The 18,639-nt window shown below is 49.6% G+C and overlaps 1 protein-coding gene across 1 annotated transcript in view; it reads left to right on the forward strand.

Moving 5' to 3' along the window:
- The first annotated feature begins 339 nt into the window (after nucleotides 1–339).
- Nucleotides 340–18,639, forward strand: part of LOC136576978 (uncharacterized) — an 89,568-nt gene continuing 71,268 nt past the window's right edge. Inside the window, exons 1-2 of the mRNA XM_066576655.1 lie at nucleotides 340–407; nucleotides 9,130–9,249. Of these exons, the coding sequence (XP_066432752.1) occupies nucleotides 9,176–9,249 (74 nt within the window). The 5' untranslated portion in view covers nucleotides 340–407; nucleotides 9,130–9,175. The remainder of the gene's footprint in view (nucleotides 408–9,129; nucleotides 9,250–18,639) is intronic.

An 18,639-nucleotide genomic window follows, 5' to 3' on the forward strand; every position in this document is an offset into this window, starting at 1 on the left:
CAATACTACTGTCTCCATTGTACACCCAGAACTGACGATACCCCCGCCCCTGATATAATCCCTACCACCATAGGCGTAGCGTCAGGGGGTGCTGGGGTCGCCATGGCGACCCGGCCCCTGCGCTCAGGGGGCCCCGTGGCCTCCCTCTGCCATACCCACATGCACATTCAGTGCATTAATGGCTGGCCGTTCTTTCCCCCGCATGATGCGGTAGCCAGAACGGCCAGCCTGAGAGGAAAAGCAGGGAGGTACTCCCATGAGCCGGCAGGGGAGGAGGGAGGAAGTCACATGGCACGGCAGGGCACAATGATCATGTGCTGCCCCCTGCTTCCTGTTGCACGGAAGCCTCTGAGTTTACCTCTCCTGCTGCTGCTGTCACATGGAGGAGAAGTGGACCGAGCCCTGGGGTAAGTGTATATATGTGTGTGCATCTGTCTGTCTGTCTCCCTCCTTTATCTATCTATCTATCTATCTATCTATCTCATATCTATCTATCTATCTATCTATCTATCTATCTATCTATCGCTCGCTCTCATATCTCTCTATCTATCTCATATCTATCTCTCTCATATCTATCTATCTATTTATCTATCTCATATCTATCTATCTATCTCATATCTATCTATCTATCTATCTATCTATCTCATATCTATCTATCTATCTATCTCATATCTATCTATCTATCTATCTATCTCATATCTATCTTTCTCATATCTATCTCTCTCATATCTATCTATCTATCTATCTATCTATCTATCACATATCTATTTATCTATCTCATATCTATCTATCTATCTATCTATCTATCTATCTATCTCACATCTATCTATTTATCTATCCCATATCTATCTCTCATATCTATCTCATATCTATCTATCTATCTATCTATCTATCTATCTATCTATCTATCTATCTATCTATCTATCCCATATCTATCTATTTATCTATCTATCTCTCTCTCCTATCTCATATCTATCTCCTATCTCTCTCTCTCTCTCTCTCTCTCTCTCTCTATCTCTCTCTCTCTCTCTCTCTCTCTCTCTCTCTCTCTCACATATCTATCTATATATCTCTCTCATATCTCTCTCATATCTATCTATCTATCTCTCTCTCTCATATCTATCTATCTATCTCTCTCTCTATCTATCTATCTATCTATCTATCTATCTATCTATCTATCTATCTATCTATCTATCTATCACATATCTCTCTCTCTCTGGTATAAGTTACACATCTCCCTTCATTTACTGTATTTATTTGCACCCTTTACACACAATTAAAAAACGCATCAAAACCGCATGCGTTTATTAATAGTGTCTGCGGCTCCTTTAGGGTGACCGCCCACTACAGGTTTTTTTCACGGCGAAATTCGCAGCGTTTTTTTTTTCTGTAGGGGTCTATGGGACTTGTAATGTTAAAATAGCGATCGTGGAAAATCGCAATTTACCGCGAAATCGCAATTTTGCGCGATCATGATTTTAACATTACAAGTCCCATAGACCCCTGCAGAAAAAAAAACGCTGCGAATTTCACTGTGAAAAAACCTGTAGTGGGCGGTCACCCTAATACCGTACGCGGTCTTTAAATACTGCATGCAGGTTTTTATGTGTTTTTCTTTATTGTGGTTCTAAAGTGCAACAAACACATGACCCCCCTGAGGGCGCTCTCACACGTGTTCAGAAAACGCAGCTTGAAATCCTGGCATTTTCACCGGAATTTGAAGCAGCCTTTTCGAACACAGGTTACAGCGTGTGACAGCGCTTTTTAATGCACCCCATCATTGTGATGGGTGATGTGTAGGGATGAGCGAGTATACTCGCTAAGGCACTGCTCGCTCGAGTAATGTGCCTTAGCCGAGTATCTCCCTGCTCGTCCCTGAAGATTCAGGGGCCGCCGTGGCTGACAGGTGAGTTGCGGCAGGGAGCAGGGGAGAGCGGGCGGGAGAGAGGGAGAGAGAGATCTCCCCTCCGTTCCTCCCCGCTCTCCCCTGCAGCTCCCCGTCCCGCGCCGGCCCCCGAATCTTTAGGGACGAGCGGGGAGATACTCGGCTAAGGCACATTACTCGAGCGAGCAGTGCCTTAGTGAGTATACTCGCTCATCCCTACTGATTTGATGTGTTAAAAACCACAAACATGCAAAAATAGAACAGACAGCTCTCAAAAATCACAGCGTTAGGGACACCGTGTTCCAGCGCAGGTTTAAGTAAGCTCAATAAAATCTATGGGAGTGTTGTACCGCGGTTAGTATGGCGCTCGGGACACCGCGCTAATAGCGGTAAAAAGCGATGTGTGTGAGAGCGGCCTGCGGGGCTACAAACAAATTTTCATGTTCAGGAAATGCGTCATGTTTGGAAAGATTACGCCAAGGGGCAGATCATGTATGCAGCACGATGTGGGTATGGGTACGGGGGAGTGTAGGGTGGAGGCCCAAGGGGGGGCCCCGAGCTGAACTGTTGCACCTGGGCCCTTGAGCCTTTAGGTACGCCCCTGCCTACCACCTTTGAACCATTTAATGGAGGGATTTCTTTTCTGCAGATTGCTGCTTTGCATCCCCTGTAATAGGAGAGGCCATTACTAAGTGTATTACCCCCTGCATAGTCCTCCTAGACAGCCCCAGCATGGGCACAGGGCACATACTCAATTCCTGCTCTCCCAGCGCTACCCATTTTATATTCCGGACTAGCGCTGTGGGGAGCCTCAGTGCCCCTCTTCTCTGTTACCAGGTCACATGTCCAAACGCTGCCCGCGCTTCTAGATGGTAAGTCGTCATCATCTCCCTCGACTTCTCAAGAAGCGTGATTTTTAGCCTGATGATGGACTTTATGGGGTCTTTGTTTTATCTCTAATCCCTGGAGGTCGGCTGCAGCCCTTCTGGGCAGATTTTATACTGATTCTACCATTACCAGCAATATTTTAATGTGTGCGTTTAATATAGGACTATAATTTTAATTATAAAGTGAATAAAGTAATTTACCAATTGCGCCATTTTAGCAAAACCAGCTCTGTTTTATAGAGGAGAACTATCAATGTCAGACTTTACATCCGGCTGTACAGGGAGGGGCAGCTCCCTCTTCCCTTGAAAACTTAATATATGTTGATTTACGTTTTTCGTTTGTTTTTTATCCCCGTTACCTTCTAATACTTTATTCTCTGCCTATCGTATTTCATGTGTAATTGCATCCTGATATTTGTATCTATAAAAATGCCCCCGTTCCCCTTGTTTTATTATTTGTCACATGTTCTTACATAGTGTGTCCCCAGCAAATACTGAGGGAGGGGCGCCATAACCCGTGTGGCTGCACAATTTTACCAGTGATTTGCTGTGGCCGTGGTTTGGCTGGGTGTGGCAGCTGCACTGTGTACTCCCATCCTAAGGATATATTCACATGTAGTGGATTTGCTGTGGCCGTGGTTTGGCTGGGTGCGGCAGCTGCACTGTGTACTCCCATCCTAAGGATATATTCACATGCAGTGGATTTGCTGTGGCCGTGGTTTGGCTGGGTGCGGCAGCTGCACGGTGTATTCCCACCCTAAGGATATATTCACATGTAGTGGATTTGCTGTGGCCGTGGTTTGGCTGGGTGCGGCAGCTGCACTGTGTACTCCCATCCTAAGGATATATTCACTTGTAGTGGATTTGCTGTGGCCGTGGTTTGGCTGGGTGCGGTGGCTGCTGTGTATTCCCATCCTAAGGATATATTCACATGTAGTGGATTTGCAGTGGCCGTGGTTTGGCTGGGTGTGGCAGCTGCACTGTGTATTGCCACCCTAAGGATATATTCTCATGTAGTGGATTTGTGTGGCCGTGGTTTGGCTGGGTGTGGCAGCTGCGCTGTGTATTGCCATCCTAAGGATATATTCACATGTAGTGGATTTGCTGTGGCCGTGGTTTGGCTGGGTGCGGTGGCTGCTGTGTATTCCCATCCTAAGGATATATTCACATGTAGTGGATTTGCAGTGGCCGTGGTTTGGCTGGGTGTGGCAGCTGCACTGTGTACTCCCATCCTAAGGATATATTCACATGTAGTGGATTTGTATGGCCGTGGTTTGGCTGGGTGCGGCAGCTGCACGGTGTACTTCCACCCTAAGGATATATTCACATGTAGTGGATTTGCTGTGGCTGTGGCCGTGGTTTGGCTGGGTGCGGCGGCTGCACTGTGTACTCCAATCCTAAGGATATATTCACATGTAGTGGATTTGTGTGGCCGTGGTTTGGCTGGGTGCGGCAGCTGCACTGTGTACTCCCATCCTAAGGATATATTCACATGTAGTGGATTTGCTGTGGCCGTGGTTTGGCTGGGTGTGGCAGCTGCACTGTGTACTCCCACCCTAAGGATATATTCTCATGTAGTGGATTTGCTGTGGCCATGGTTTGGCTGGGTGCGGCAGCTGCACTGTGTATTGCCATCCTAAGGATATATTCACATGTAGTGGATATGCTGTGGCCGTGGTTTGGCTGGGTGCGGCAGCTGCACTGTGTACTCCCACCCTAAGGATATATTCTCATGTAGTGGATTTGCTGTGGCCGTGGTTTGGCTGGGTGCGGCGGCTGCGCTGTGTACTCCCACCCTAAGGATATATTCTCATGTAGTGGATTTGCTGTGGCCGTGGTTTGGCTGGGTGCGGCAGCTGCACGGTGTATTGCCATCCTAAGGATATATTCACATGTAGTGGATTTGCTGTGGCCGTGGTTTGGCTGGGTGCGGTGGCTGCTGTGTATTCCCATCCTAAGGATATATTCACATGTAGTGGATTTGCAGTGGCCGTGGTTTGGCTGGGTGTGGCAGCTGCACTGTGTACTCCCACCCTAAGGATATATTCTCATGTAGTGGATTTGCTGTGACCATGGTTTGGCTGGGTGCGGCAGCTGCACTGTGTATTGCCATCCTAAGGATATATTCACATGTAGTGGATATGCTGTGGCCGTGGTTTGGCTGGGTGCGGCAGCTGCACGGTGTATTGCCATCCTAAGGATATATTCACATGTAGTGGATATGCTGTGGCCGTGGTTTGGCTGGGTGCGGCAGCTGCACGGTGTATTGCCATCCTAAGGATATATTCACATGTAGTGGATATGCTGTGGCCGTGGTTTGGCTGGGTGCGGCAGCTGCACTGTGTATTCCCATCCTAAGGATATATTCACATGTAGTGGATATGCTGTGGCCGTGGTTTGGTTGGGTGCGGCAGCTGCACTGTGTACTCCCACCCTAAGGATATATTCTCATGTAGTGGATTTGTGTGGCTGTGGTTTGGCTGGGTGCGGTGGCTGCGCTGTGTACTCCCACCCTAAGGATATATTCTCATGTAGTGGATTTGTGTGGCTGTGGTTTGGCTGGGTGCGGCGGCTGCGCTGTGTACTCCCACCCTAAGGATATATTCACATGTAGTGGATTTGTGTGGCCGTGGTTTGGCTGGGTGTGGCAGCTGCACGGTGTACTCCCATCCTAAGGATATATTCACATGCAGTGGATTTGCTGTGGCCGTGGTTTGGCTGGGTGCTGCAGCTGCACTGTGTATTGCCACCCTAAGGATATATTCTCATGTAGTGGATTTGTGTGGCCGTGGTTTGGCTGGGTGTGGCAGCTGCACTGTATATTGCCATCCTAAGGATATATTCACATGTAATGGATTTGTGTGGCCGTGGTTTGGCTGGGTGTGGCGGCTGCTGTGTATTCCCATCCTAAGGATATATTCACATATATTGGATTTGCTGTGGCCGTGGTTTGGCTGGGTGCGGCAGCTGCACTGTATATTCCCATCCTAAGGATATATTCACATGTAATGGATTTGCTGTGGCCATGGTTTGGCTGGGTGTGGCGGCTGCTGTGTATTCCCATCCTAAGGATATATTCACATATATTGGATTTGCTGTGGCCGTGGTTTGGCTGGGTGCGGCAGCTGCACTGTGTACTCCCATCCTAAGGATATATTCACATGTAATGGATTTGCTGTGGCCGCAGTTTGGCTGGGTGCGGCAGCTGCACTGTGTACTCCCATCCTAAGGATATATTCACATGTAGTGGATTTGCTGTGGCCGTGGTTTGGCTGGGTGCGGCAGCTGCACTGTGTACTCCCATCCTAAGGATATATTCACATGTAGTGGATTTGCTGTGGCCGTGGTTTGGCTGGGTGCGGCAGCTGCGCTGTGTATTCCCATCCTAAGGATATATTCACATGTAGTGGATTTGCTGTGGCGTGGTTTGGCTGGGTGTGGCAGCTGCACTGTGTACTCCCACCCTAAGGATATATTCACATGTAGTGGATTTGCTGTGGCCGTGGTTTGGCTGGGTGCGGCAGCTGCACTGTGTACTCCCACCCTAAGCATATATTCACATGTAGTGGATTTGCTGTGGCCGTGGTTTGGCTGGGTGCGGCAGCTGCACGGTGTTCTCCCAGCAGAATAGAGTCACACGGGCTCTCGGTTCGGGCCCCTTCCTACAATTTGCTTTGGGCTCTTGAATGTGTTATCTTCCTACAGATGGGGTTGTCAGGGAGAGGCCGCCTGCGTCCCGGCGGATGGTGGTTGTCAGGGAGAGGCCGCCTGCGTCCCGGCGGATGGTGATTGTCAGGGAAAGGCCGCCTGCGTCCCGACAGATGGTGGTTGTCAGGGAGAGGCCGCCTGCGTCCCGACAGATGGTGGTTGTCAGGGAGAGGCCGCCTGTGTCCCCGCGGATGGTGGTTGTCAGGGAGAGGCCGCCTGTGTCCCCGCGACTGGGGTTGTCAGGGAGAGGCCACCTGTGTCCCCGCGAATGGGGTTGTCAGGGAGAGGCCGCCTGTGTCCCGGCGGATAGTGGTTGTCAGGGAGAGGCCGCCTTAGTCCTGGCGGATGGTGGTTATCAGGGAGAGGCCACCTGTGTCCTGGCGGATGGTGGTTGTCAGGGAGAGGCCGCCTTAGTCCTGGCGGATGGTGGTTATCAGGGAGAGGCCACCTGTGTCCTGGCGGATGGTGGTTATCAGGGAGAGGCCACCTGTGTCCTGGCGGATGGTGGTTGTCAGGGGGCGGTCGCCTCCGTCCCGTGGGACGGGTGTTTGTCAGGGGGCGGTCGCCTCTGTCCCGTGGAACGGGTGTTTGTCAGGGGGCGGTCGCCTCCGTCCCGTGGGACGGGTGTTTGTCAGGGGGAGGTCGCCTCTGTCCCGTGGGACGGGTGTTTGTCAGGGGGAGGTAGCCTCTGTCCCGTGGGACGGGTGTTTGTCAGGGGGAGGTCGCCTCTGTCCCGTGGGACGGGTGTTTGTCAGGGGGAGGTCGCCTCTGTCCCGTGGGACGGGTGTTTGTCAGGGGGAGGTCGCCTCTGTCCCGTGGGACGGGTGTTGGTCAGGGGGAGGTCGCCTCTGTCCCAGCGGATGGGGGTTGTAAAGGGGAGGTCGCCTGTGTTCCGGCGGACGGGAGTTCTCAGGGAGAGGTCGCCTCTATCCTGGCGGCGGGTGTTTTCTGGGAGAGGCCGCCTGTGTCTCGGCAGATAGGTGTTGTCAGAGGAAGTCCGCCTATGTCCCGGCGGACGGGGGTTGTCAGGTGAAGGCTGCCTCTGTCCTGGGGGACAGGGGTTGTCAAGGAGATGGGTCGGCCTCTGTCCTGGGGGACGTGGGTTGTCAGGTGGGTGGCCGCCTCTGTCCGGGCGGACGGGGGCTGTCGGGGAGAGCCGCCTCATGACTCAATCCTGAGTCTTATTGCCGTGAGGATACTGCAGGGAGGGGTCAGTGAATTAGTTCTGCAGGTAACCAGGAGGATTTCGTTTATGGTACTTTTTTCAATTTGTTTGATTGCTGGTGAGGCTCAGCAGGTATAAAGGTTGGTCCCAAGGTGCCCCTTAACCCCTTAAGGACATTGCCTTTTTTCCATTCGTTTTTTCCTCCACCCGTTTAAAAAATCAATTGTTTTTTGTGGGATGAGTTGTATTTTTCAGTTCTATTTAATGTACCATATAACGTACTAAAAAGCTTTTAAAAATTCAAAGTGGAGTAAAATTTAAAAAAAAGTAATTTCGCCATCTTCTGGTGCATCCTGTTTCTACGGCGCACAAAATGCAACAACAATGCCGTAAGTTTATTCTATGGTTCAGTACGATTACTACGATACCAAACTTATAAAGTGTTTTTTTTTCTGTACTACTTTATTTTTATTCAGACATTTAATTATTTTAAATTATTTTCTGCCGCCATCTTCTGCATGTAAGAACTTTTTAAAATTTTCCATCAACGTAGTTGTCCGAGGGCTCATTTTGTACGGTACATCCTGTTGTTTTCATTGGTACCATCTTGGAATATATACAAGTTTTTGATCGCTTTTCATTGCATTTTTTTACTTGGAGACCCAAAAAGCGCATTTCTGGAGTTATTTATTTTTTTTACAGGCGACGTTCACTGTGTGAGGTAAATAATGCGTTACTTTGATAGATCGGACGTTTACAGACACAGCGATACCAAATATGTATTTTTATTTTATTACTTAGATTCTTTTATTGTAAATATGGCAAAAGGGTTGTTTTTTACAGTTGTTACTTTTTTTTTTATACTAAAACTTTATTAATCTTATTTTTCCATTTTTTAGCCCCCATAGAGGACCACAACTAGCAATGCTTTGATTGCTCCTGCAGTATCATGTAATGCCATACTGCGATTGGGCAGGCAGTCTATCAAGCCACCCCACAGGGACGCCTTGATAGGCATATTGCGAAGACAGCCCTGGGGCCTTTCAGAAGGGCCTTGGCTAGCATGACACCTGCATGGCTCCCTGCGATCTCATCGCAAGGGAAGGGGCCGTATCAGAATTGACAGTGGCATTGAAAGGGTTAATAGCGCCGATCAGCCACGCGGCTGATTGCAGCTATTGCCCGCAGGTGTCAGCTGTAATAAACAGCCGGCGCCTGCGGTGTATGACGAGAGGTGGCCCTGCAATCTCTCTTCATATATACCCTGCAGCTGCAGGACATAAATGTACAACCTGCAGCGTTAAGGGGTTAAAGAGCGCTTTGCCTTGTGCCCTCAGAGCCCGGTACCTGGTTGTTTGGTCCGGCTTTGCAGAGGATTACCCGGACCGGATACAACTCTGGGAGTAAACAAGAATGCTTCCATTCATTAACAGCAAGCAAAGATCTTGAAATGGTGCAGAATTAAAACTGTGTTTTTGTTCCAGGGGTGAAGTATCTGAGGCAGGATGATGGCCGCCTCCCCGGTGATGAATGGCGGGCATGCCGATCTGTGGGCATCTCATAACCAGATCGTCCTGGAACCTCCTGAAACAAATGATCCAGAGGTAAGACATACGAGACGCTGCGCTCTCACTGCACTATAGGCGCTTCTACACAGAAGACGGACCCTCTGCTGGCTGTAATGAGCGACTGACAGTATAGCTGCCGATCAGTCCTCGTTCTGCCGCTCGCGGTACGGAGGATCGCTAGTATTGGGACGACCGGTCACTAATATTGGTCATCCTTCACCAGCAGCAGCTCTTGTCAGCAGCCGCCCCCCTAATTACACGGAGGATGTCCTGCCAACGAATCAGCATTTTTATGCCCGCATGAAAGACCCAGTCAGCCGGTGAGCGAGCGTTCTGAATGTTCATCAGCTGATTGGGGCGCATTCAGGCGGGCCGATGATCGGGGAGATAAACCTTCTGACAAATGTGTGTTCCCATGTAAAAGGGTCTTAAAGAATGACCTGCACATCCAAGACTCCAAGGTATCTTGGTTCCCTACATCGGGTAATAGATGCTGGGCGCTGACCACTAATGGAATCTATTATGTTGGCCATCGCAGTTGTCATCCAGCTTTCCATGGATTCTGCATGTCATGGACACCTGCGTTATGCCGTGTTACACTCCACAGTATTGGAGGTCTTTGTGTCATTCAGGCTGCTTTCACACAGGTTAGAAAATCACGTATTGCGAGACGCACAAATCTCGCACGAGTATGAACTCCGTTCTTTTGACCCGGGGTAATATAGATGAGTTTTATTATTTTGCTCTCCTCCCCTGCTGTCCTATATTTGGGTGTTCCCTCGGAACGCCTCACCCGTTGTTTTCAATGGGTCCGGAAAGATCTCACAGCGTGCGATGCGAGGTTTCCCATTGGATCGCGACTGTACTGAAGTCATGGGAGGCGGTTTTGACACGAAACGCCTAACATCCGCAGGGACATCGTACAAGCGTGATATCGGGACGAGCTTCCTTGCCTGAAATATCGCTCAGCTGTGTGAAACTAGTCTCAGTGGGGAAACTAAAGCTAGATGTAACCCTCCTTAAAGTGACCCTCCAGTCCTAGACAAACAAAGATGGCCGCATCGGTTCTCTGACTGTCTGCTGCACACTGTGAATTAGTACACATCGGTAGTCTAAAACACTACACCTGCTGTGATTGGCCAGTGTTGTCCACGGGAGCAGCGCTGACCAGTCAGAGCAGCATGCAGTGTCTCAGGATGTCTCCTTCACACCTGGAGGTTTGGATGTGGATTTTGAAACCCAAACCAGGTGAGGCTCATAAAGGGTTGTAGGGGGTCAGTCAAACTCTGACCGTTGAGCGGATGCTGCCTGCTTCCAAATTAGTCTTTAGATATGGGTACCCATAGACGACACAAATGGACAACCACATGCTGGATGAGTTGTCAGAGTGAAGTGAAGTTTATTTGCAAAGTACAGAACTTTATAGAAACCGAAAATGCTTGCGTAAGATCTAATCACTGCGCAGGTCCGAACCTGCTGGACACCTGGACTTTCTTAATGAACAATACACATCTTTCAAAGAAGTCTCCTACGTGAGCAATGCATCAATGTCCGATGATAACTGTATCAACAATATGTTCCCAGGCGCTTCTAAGCAAAGGGAGTAAATTTCTCTAGGACAGAGAGAACGCTGATTACACACACGGGAACATATCCAAGGTCATTATATCTGAGATTTAACATTCTTCTAAGTAAAAAGTGAAATTTGTACAGATACATGTATTTAGCAAAGGCAAAGAATACAAAATGGAGTCGCTGTAGTCAATAATTAATACACTTATCAGTTTAAAAAGGCATAAACGTGAATTAACCCCTCACAGGGTAGACTAAAGGACGGGTTCAGTTTCTACCCTTTTTTTTCCTTCATTTTGGTTGACTTCTGGTGTGAACAACTGCACATGTGAGCACATCCTTAGACTGCGGCTACATACTAACACACATGTGAGCACATCCTTAGACTGCGGCTGCATACTAACGCACATGTGAGCACATCCTTAGACTGCGGCTGCATACTAACACACATGTGAGCACATCCTTAGACTGGGGCTGCATACTAACACACATGTGAGCGCATCCTTAGACTGCGGCTACATACTAACACACATGTGAGCACATCCTTAGACTGCGGCTACATACTAACACACATGTGAGCACATCCTTAGACTGCGGCTGCATACTAACACACATGTGAGCACATCCTTAGACTGCGGCTACATACTAACACACATGTGAGCGTATCCTTAGACTGCGGCTGCACACTAACACACGTGAGCACATCCTTAGACTGCGGCTACATACTAACACACATGTGAGCACATCCTTAGACTGCGGCTGCATACTAACACACATGTGAGCACATCCTTAGACTGCGGCTGCATACTAACACACATGTGAGCACATCCTTAGACTGCGGCTACATACTAACACACATGTGAGCACATCCTTAGACTGCGGCTACATACTAACACACATGTGAGCACATCCTTAGACTGCGGCTGCATACTAACACACATGTGAGCACATCCTTAGACTGCGGCTGCATACTAACACACATGTGAGCACATCCTTAGACTGCGGCTGCATACTAACACACATGTGAGCACATCCTTAGACTGCGGCTGCATACTAACACACATGTGAGCATATCCTTAGACTGCGGCTGCATACTAACACACATGTGAGCACATCCTTAGACTGCATACTAACACACATGTGAGCACATCCTTAGACTGCGGCTGCATACTAACACACATGTGAGCACATCCTTAGACTGCGGCTGCATACTAACACACATATGAGCGCATCCTTAGACTGCGGCTACATACTAACACACATGTGAGCACATCCTTAGACTGCGGCTGCATACTAATGCACATGTGAGCACATCCTTAGACTGCGGCTGCATACTAACACACATGTGAGCACATCCTTAGACTGCGGCTGCCTACTAACACACATGTGAGCACATCCTTAGACTGCATACTAACACACATGTGAGCACATCCTTAGACTGCGGCTACATACTAACACACATGTGAGCGCATCCTTAGACTGCGGCTACATACTAACACACATGTGAGCACATCCTTAGACTGCGGCTACATACTAACGCACATGTGAGCACATCCTTAGACTGCGGCTGCATACTAACACACATGTGAGCACATCCTTAGACTGCGGCTACATACTAACACACATGTGAGCACATCCTTAGACTGCGGCTGCATACTAACACACATGTGAGCACATCCTTAGACTGCGGCTGCATACTAACACACATGTGAGCACATCCTTAGACTGCGGCTGCATACTAACACACATGTGAGCACATCCTTAGACTGCGGCTGCATACTAACGCACATGTGAGCACATCCTTAGACTGTGGCTGCATACTAACACACATGTGAGCACATCCTTAGACTGCGGCTGCATACTAACACACATGTGAGCGCATCCTTAGACTGCGGCTGCATACTAACACACATGTGAGCACATCCTTAGGGCGAGCACCCACTGGCGTTTTTTTACCTGCGTTTTGCGTTTTGCGTTTTGCGTTTTTCCTGCACAGGCATAGAGATAACATGTGTTCCTGTCCACTGGCGTTTTTTTTGCATTGCGTTTGCGTTTTTAACATAGGAACTGTCAGTTGCATATGTGTCCTTATTTTTCTCCATGGAAATTAATGGCAAAGCCGCGAAAACGCCGCGAAAACGCAGCAAAAAACGCCGCGGAAAACGCGCGGAAAAACCGCGGGGCACGCGGCGAAAACGCTGCGTTTTTTTCCAGCGGGAAACGCAAACGCCAGTGGGTGCTCGCCCTTAGACTGCGGCTGCATACTAACACACATGTGAGCAGATCCTTAGACTGCATACTAACACACATGCTCATCAGATAGTCATAGCGGCTCGGCCGTCTGTCCAGGGCTGGAGGGTCGCTTTAAGGGAGTATTCCTATATTATACACTGGTGATATGTTGGTAATGTAGGTCGGCACTTTACCATCTCTGGGCTCCTCGCTGGTGGATGAAGTGACTGCAGCACTGATCTAGCACTGTGTCCCCTTCACTGCTTATCCGTGCCCAACAGCGCCCTCACCAGGCATTGTGTGGTCACTTATATAAAGCTGGTACACTTCCCTCACAGACGGTCCGGCTGCCTGACGATCAGGTAGATTCCTATTGGCCTTGGATGGGAGTATTCTTGCCCTTAGATTATCCTATTTCCAGGCTACGAGGGGCTGAATTATGAGAATGTCCGCTGCATTAGGCTGGGTTACATCGGAGTTGTCATTTCCAGTTTTCAGTTTCATCGTTGGAGAAGAAAACTGAAAGTGCTGGAGAGCCGGATCAGAAGGTATATATGGAACGGCATCAGAATGCCCAAGGAATGCAGCAGAACAACAAGTATTCGGAGGGTTACCCAGGACAGAGGTGAGTGGGTGACACCAGTGCATCTCATCATAATGGGCAGGGCTGATCACATAGAGACGTGTCCGTTATGATGGGGACCAGGCCTGTAAAGGAAATGCCAACTGCTGTGTGTGTCTGGTATCCTTGGTGTTTTGTTTTTCCTTAATTAGTCATGGACTAATACAAGACACATTCTAAGGGCGAGCACCCACTGGCGTTTGCGTTTCCCGCGGGAAAAAAACGCAGCGTTTTCGCCGCGTGTCCCGCGTTTTTTCCGCGCGTTTTCCGCGGCGTTTTCGCGGCGTTTTCGCGGCTTTGCCATTAATTTCCATGGAGAAAAATAAGGACACATATGCAACTGACAGTTCCTATGTTAAAAACGCAAACGCAATGCAAAAAAAACGCCAGTGGACAGGAACACATGTTATCTCTATGCCTGTGCAGGAAAAACGCAAAACGCAAAACGCAGGTAAAAAAACGCCAGTGGGTGCTCGCCCTAAGGGTGGTTTCATGTCTGCATCAGGACCTCCAGACGGAGGTGTCCTCACAGATGTGGTTGCAAAACCGGGTAGCTGGGCGGAAAGTGGACAGACCCCATTATAGTCAATGGGGTCCGCCCGACACTGTTTGGTTCCATCCACAGGCGGACCCCTTGGGCTGCGGGGTTTCTTCTTTTCTGTTTCCCAAACAGAGGAGGACATTGGAATCCCCAGCGCAGATGTGAAAACACCCGTAATGTTACTTAACTGTGTTCTTACAGAAAGCCTTGGTGGTGGCGACAGACAAACTGCCTGTATAATAGAGAAGGTTATTGCTGCTGTACACAGTATTGACTTCCATGGACGGTCCCAAGTTACAAACTTGTCTCCTATCCACGGGATAGGTGATAAATGTCTGATTGGTGGGGGTTCTGAATTCTCGGACCCCTGCCTATCATGAAAATGCAGGTCTTGTGTCCCCCACTGTATGAATGGAGCAGCGATCAAGCATGTGGGCTGCTGAGGCTAGCAGGGCGTGTGCGCGACTGCTACACCGTTCTTATGGGAGGCCTCAGTCCCCTCTGTTTTTGTGATCTCTGCAGATCCCAGAAGTCAGACTCTCACTGATCAGACACTTATCCTCTATCCTGTGAATAAGGAGATAAGCCTATATCTTGGGACAACCCCTGTAGAGAGGGTGCCCTTGTGTGAGATCCCTTAGACCAGGGGTCCCCAACCACCGGACCGCGGCCGGGCCGTTGTGTGTTTAGCGCCGGTCCGCGGCACCACCGGGAGCTTTTGCTCTAAACACAAGGCCCGCGGGCCGAATCCGGCCCGCTGCCTTGTGTCATGTGGCCCGCAGCGTGCCAACGCCGCTGAGCACTGAAGCGATTACCAGCGGGGGTGCCGCAGCTCCTCAGTGTGCAGCCAGGATTCTCCTCCCCGAGTCCCCTGCTCATTAGTTCCGCAGAAGAGGACTCGGGGAGGAAGCGTTCCGGGCTGCACACTGACGTCAGAGCAAGCAGACAGAGAGCGACGCTGTAGTAAGTATATGGGTTGGGGGGCTGCTTAGAATTGCGGGGGGGGGGGTGCCTATTACTGCGGGGGCTGCTTACTACTGGAGGGGCTGCCTATTACGGGAGGGAGGGGTGCTGCATATTATGGGGGTGCTGCCTATTACTGGGGGGTGGGGGCTGCCCATTACTGGGAAGGAGGGGGCTGCCCATTACTGGGAAGGGGGAGGGGGCTGCCCATTACTGGGAAGGGGGGGGGCTGCCCATTACTGGGAAGGGGGGGGGCTGCCCATTACTGGGAAGGGGGGGGCCTGCCCATTACTGGGAAGGGGTGGGGCCTGCCCATTACTGGGAAGGGGGGGGGGGCCTGCCCATTACTGGGAAGGGGGGACCTGCCCATTACTGGGAAGGGGGGACCTGCCCATTACTGGGAAGGGGGGACCTGCCCATTACTGGGAAGAGGGGGGGGCTGCCCATTACTGGGAAGGGGGGGGGGGGCTGCCCATTACTGGGAAGGGGGGATCTGCCCATTACTGAGAAGGGGGGCGGGGGGGCTGCCCATTACTGAGAAGGGGGGCGGGGGGGCTGCCCATTACTGAGAAGGGGGGCGGGGGGGCTGCCCATTACTGAGAAGGGGGGCGGGGGGGCTGCCCATTACTGGGAAGGGGGGGGACCTGCCCATTACTGGGAAGGGGGGGGACCTGCCCATTACTGGGAAGGGGGGGACCTGCCCATTACTGGGAAGGGGGGGGGACCTGCCCATTACTGGGAAGGGGGGGGGACCTGCCCATTACTGGGAAGGGGCGGGGGACCTGCCCATTACTGGGAAGGGGGGGGGGACCTGCCCATTACTGGGAAGGGGGGGGGGGACCTGCCCATTACTGGGAAGGGGGGGGGGACCTGCCCATTACTGGGAAGGGGGGGGGGACCTGCCCATTACTGGGAAGGGGGGGGGACTTGCCCATTACTGGGAAGGGGGGGACCTGCCCATTACTGGGAAGGGGGGGACCTGCCCATTACTGGAAAGGGGGGGACCTGCCTATTACTGGGAAGGGGTGGACCTGCCCATTACTGGGAAGGGGGGGACCTGCCCATTACTAGGAAGGGGGGGACCTGCTCATTACTGGGAATGGGGGACCTGCTCATTACTGGGAAGGGGGACCTGCCCATTACTGGGAAGGGGGGGGGCTGCCCATTACTGGGAGGGGGGGGCTACTTATTACATGGGAAGGGGCTGCCTATTACGGGGGCGGCGCTGTCTATTACTGGGGGACCTGCTTATTATGGAGGGGGGGACCTGCTTATTACTGGGGGAGGGGCTGCTAATAACTGAGGGGTGCGGGCTGTCTATTACTGAGCCGGGAGATAAATTATATGCTGCCCTATCTGTGTGCTGGGGGGGGGATAGATTATATACTGCCCTATGTGTGTACTGCCAGGACATTGTAAATGTCATAATTAAATAAGAATGCACTAAACTCCAACCCCCTTCATAACCCCGCCCCATATAACCAAAGCCCCGCCCATGTCCCGCCCAAACCTTACGGGCCTTGTAAAACTGGTCTTGCTTGAAGCCGGTCCCTGGTGCCAAAAAGGTTGGGGACCACTGCCTTAGACAATCCCCCATCCCAGAGAGACCCAACTAGGAGCCCCTCATATTGAGTGTTAGAGCTGCTTTACATGAAGGGTATGAAGACTTCTGCAACAAAAATGTCTGTTCCAGACAGTCTCTTGCTGTTTTCTGCATACAGCGCTATTCGGGTTATGTGACTCCTGTGCAACAGTATTAAACTAACCCTGCGTTAGGGAGTTCTTCCATCGGCCAATTCTTGGCTACTTGTAACGTGTGCTGGTCGGCAAAGCATTGTGATCAGCGCTTCATCACTCGTTCACACACGGCAGATGATTGCATGAAGACGAACAATTGTTAGTATGATTGTTCAGCTGGCGCTGCAGATTTTAGTGCAGTCGGCACAAGAATCAGTGTCGCCATACACGCAACACGTGGATTTTGGTGTGTTTTTCACAGCCTCATTTGAAGGGGTGGAATTCATACTGAATATCCACAGTATAAGCTGACATGCTGCGGACTTAAAACCGCACCACATATCAGTTCTGTACTGACTTGTGCAGATCTTTATGCACCATGTGGAAGAGGTTTACATCTCCTCCACGCGGCTCAGACTGGAAATGCTGTGGATCTTACAAAATTTACACCCAGGGTGAAGCTCCTCTAGCAGGCGCTATACTACACTAGGACACCAAAAAGAGGGTCTTCATGTTCTCTCCTGCCTCTACTGACAGGTACTATGGCGGCACGGAGCACGTGGATGAGTTGGAGAGGCTGTGCCAGAAGAGGGCTTTGGAAGCCTACAGCTTGGACCCATAGAAATGGGGGGTGAATGTGCAGCCGTATTCAGGTGAGTCCATGAAGTAATATAACATGCACATTCACTATTTACTGCACCCACAGATTGTAATGGTGCGTATTACACACCAAAAAAAGACGTGCACCTAATATATCTGTGAAAAACGTAGGTCCGACTGGCCCAATGTAAATCAATGGGGTTTTTAATGTATTCTAGTAGTTATATTCTTGTACATAGGAGCAGTATTATAGTAGTTATATTCTTGTACATAGGGGGCAGTATTATAGTAGTTATATTCATGTATATAGGGGGCAGTATTATAGTAGTTATATTCATGTATATAGGGGGCAGTATTATAGTAGTTATATTCTTGTACATAGAGGCAGTATTATAGTAGTTATATTCATGTACATAGGGGGCAGTATTATAGTAGTTATATTCATGTATATAGGGGGCAGTATTATAGTAGTTATATTCTTGTACATAGAGGCAGTATTATAGTAGTTATATTCTTGTACATAGGAGCAGTATTATAGTAGTTATATTCTTGTACATAGGGGGCAGTATTATAGTAGTTATATTCTTGTACATAGGGGCAGTATTATAGTAGTTATATTCTGGTACATAGGGAGCAGTATTATAGTAGCTATATTCTTGTACATAGGGGGCAGTATTATTGTAGTTATATTCTTGTACATAGGGGACAGTATTATAGTAGTTATATTCTTGTACATAGGAGGCAGTATTATAGTAGTTATATTCGTGTACATAGGAGCAGTATTATAGTAGTTATATTCTTGTACATAGGGGGCAGTATTATAGTAGTTATATTCTTGTACATAGGGGGCAGTATTATAGTAGTTATATTCTTGTACATAGGGAGCAGTATTATAGTAGTTATATTCTTGTACATAGGGGGCAGTATTATAGTAGTTATATTCTTGTACATAGGAGGCAGTATTATAGTAGTTATATTCTTGTACATAGGGGGCAGTATTATAGTAGTTATATTCTTGTACATAGGGGCAGTATTATAGTAGTTATATTCTTGTACATAGGGGCAGTATTATAGTACCGTATATACCGGCGTATAAGGCGACGGGGCGTATAAGACGACCCCCCAACTGTCACCTTATACGCCGGTATACAGTGGAGAA

This window comes from Eleutherodactylus coqui, chromosome 8 (genome assembly GCF_035609145.1).
Source record: "Eleutherodactylus coqui strain aEleCoq1 chromosome 8, aEleCoq1.hap1, whole genome shotgun sequence".
Classification (NCBI taxonomy): Eukaryota; Metazoa; Chordata; class Amphibia; order Anura; family Eleutherodactylidae; genus Eleutherodactylus; species Eleutherodactylus coqui.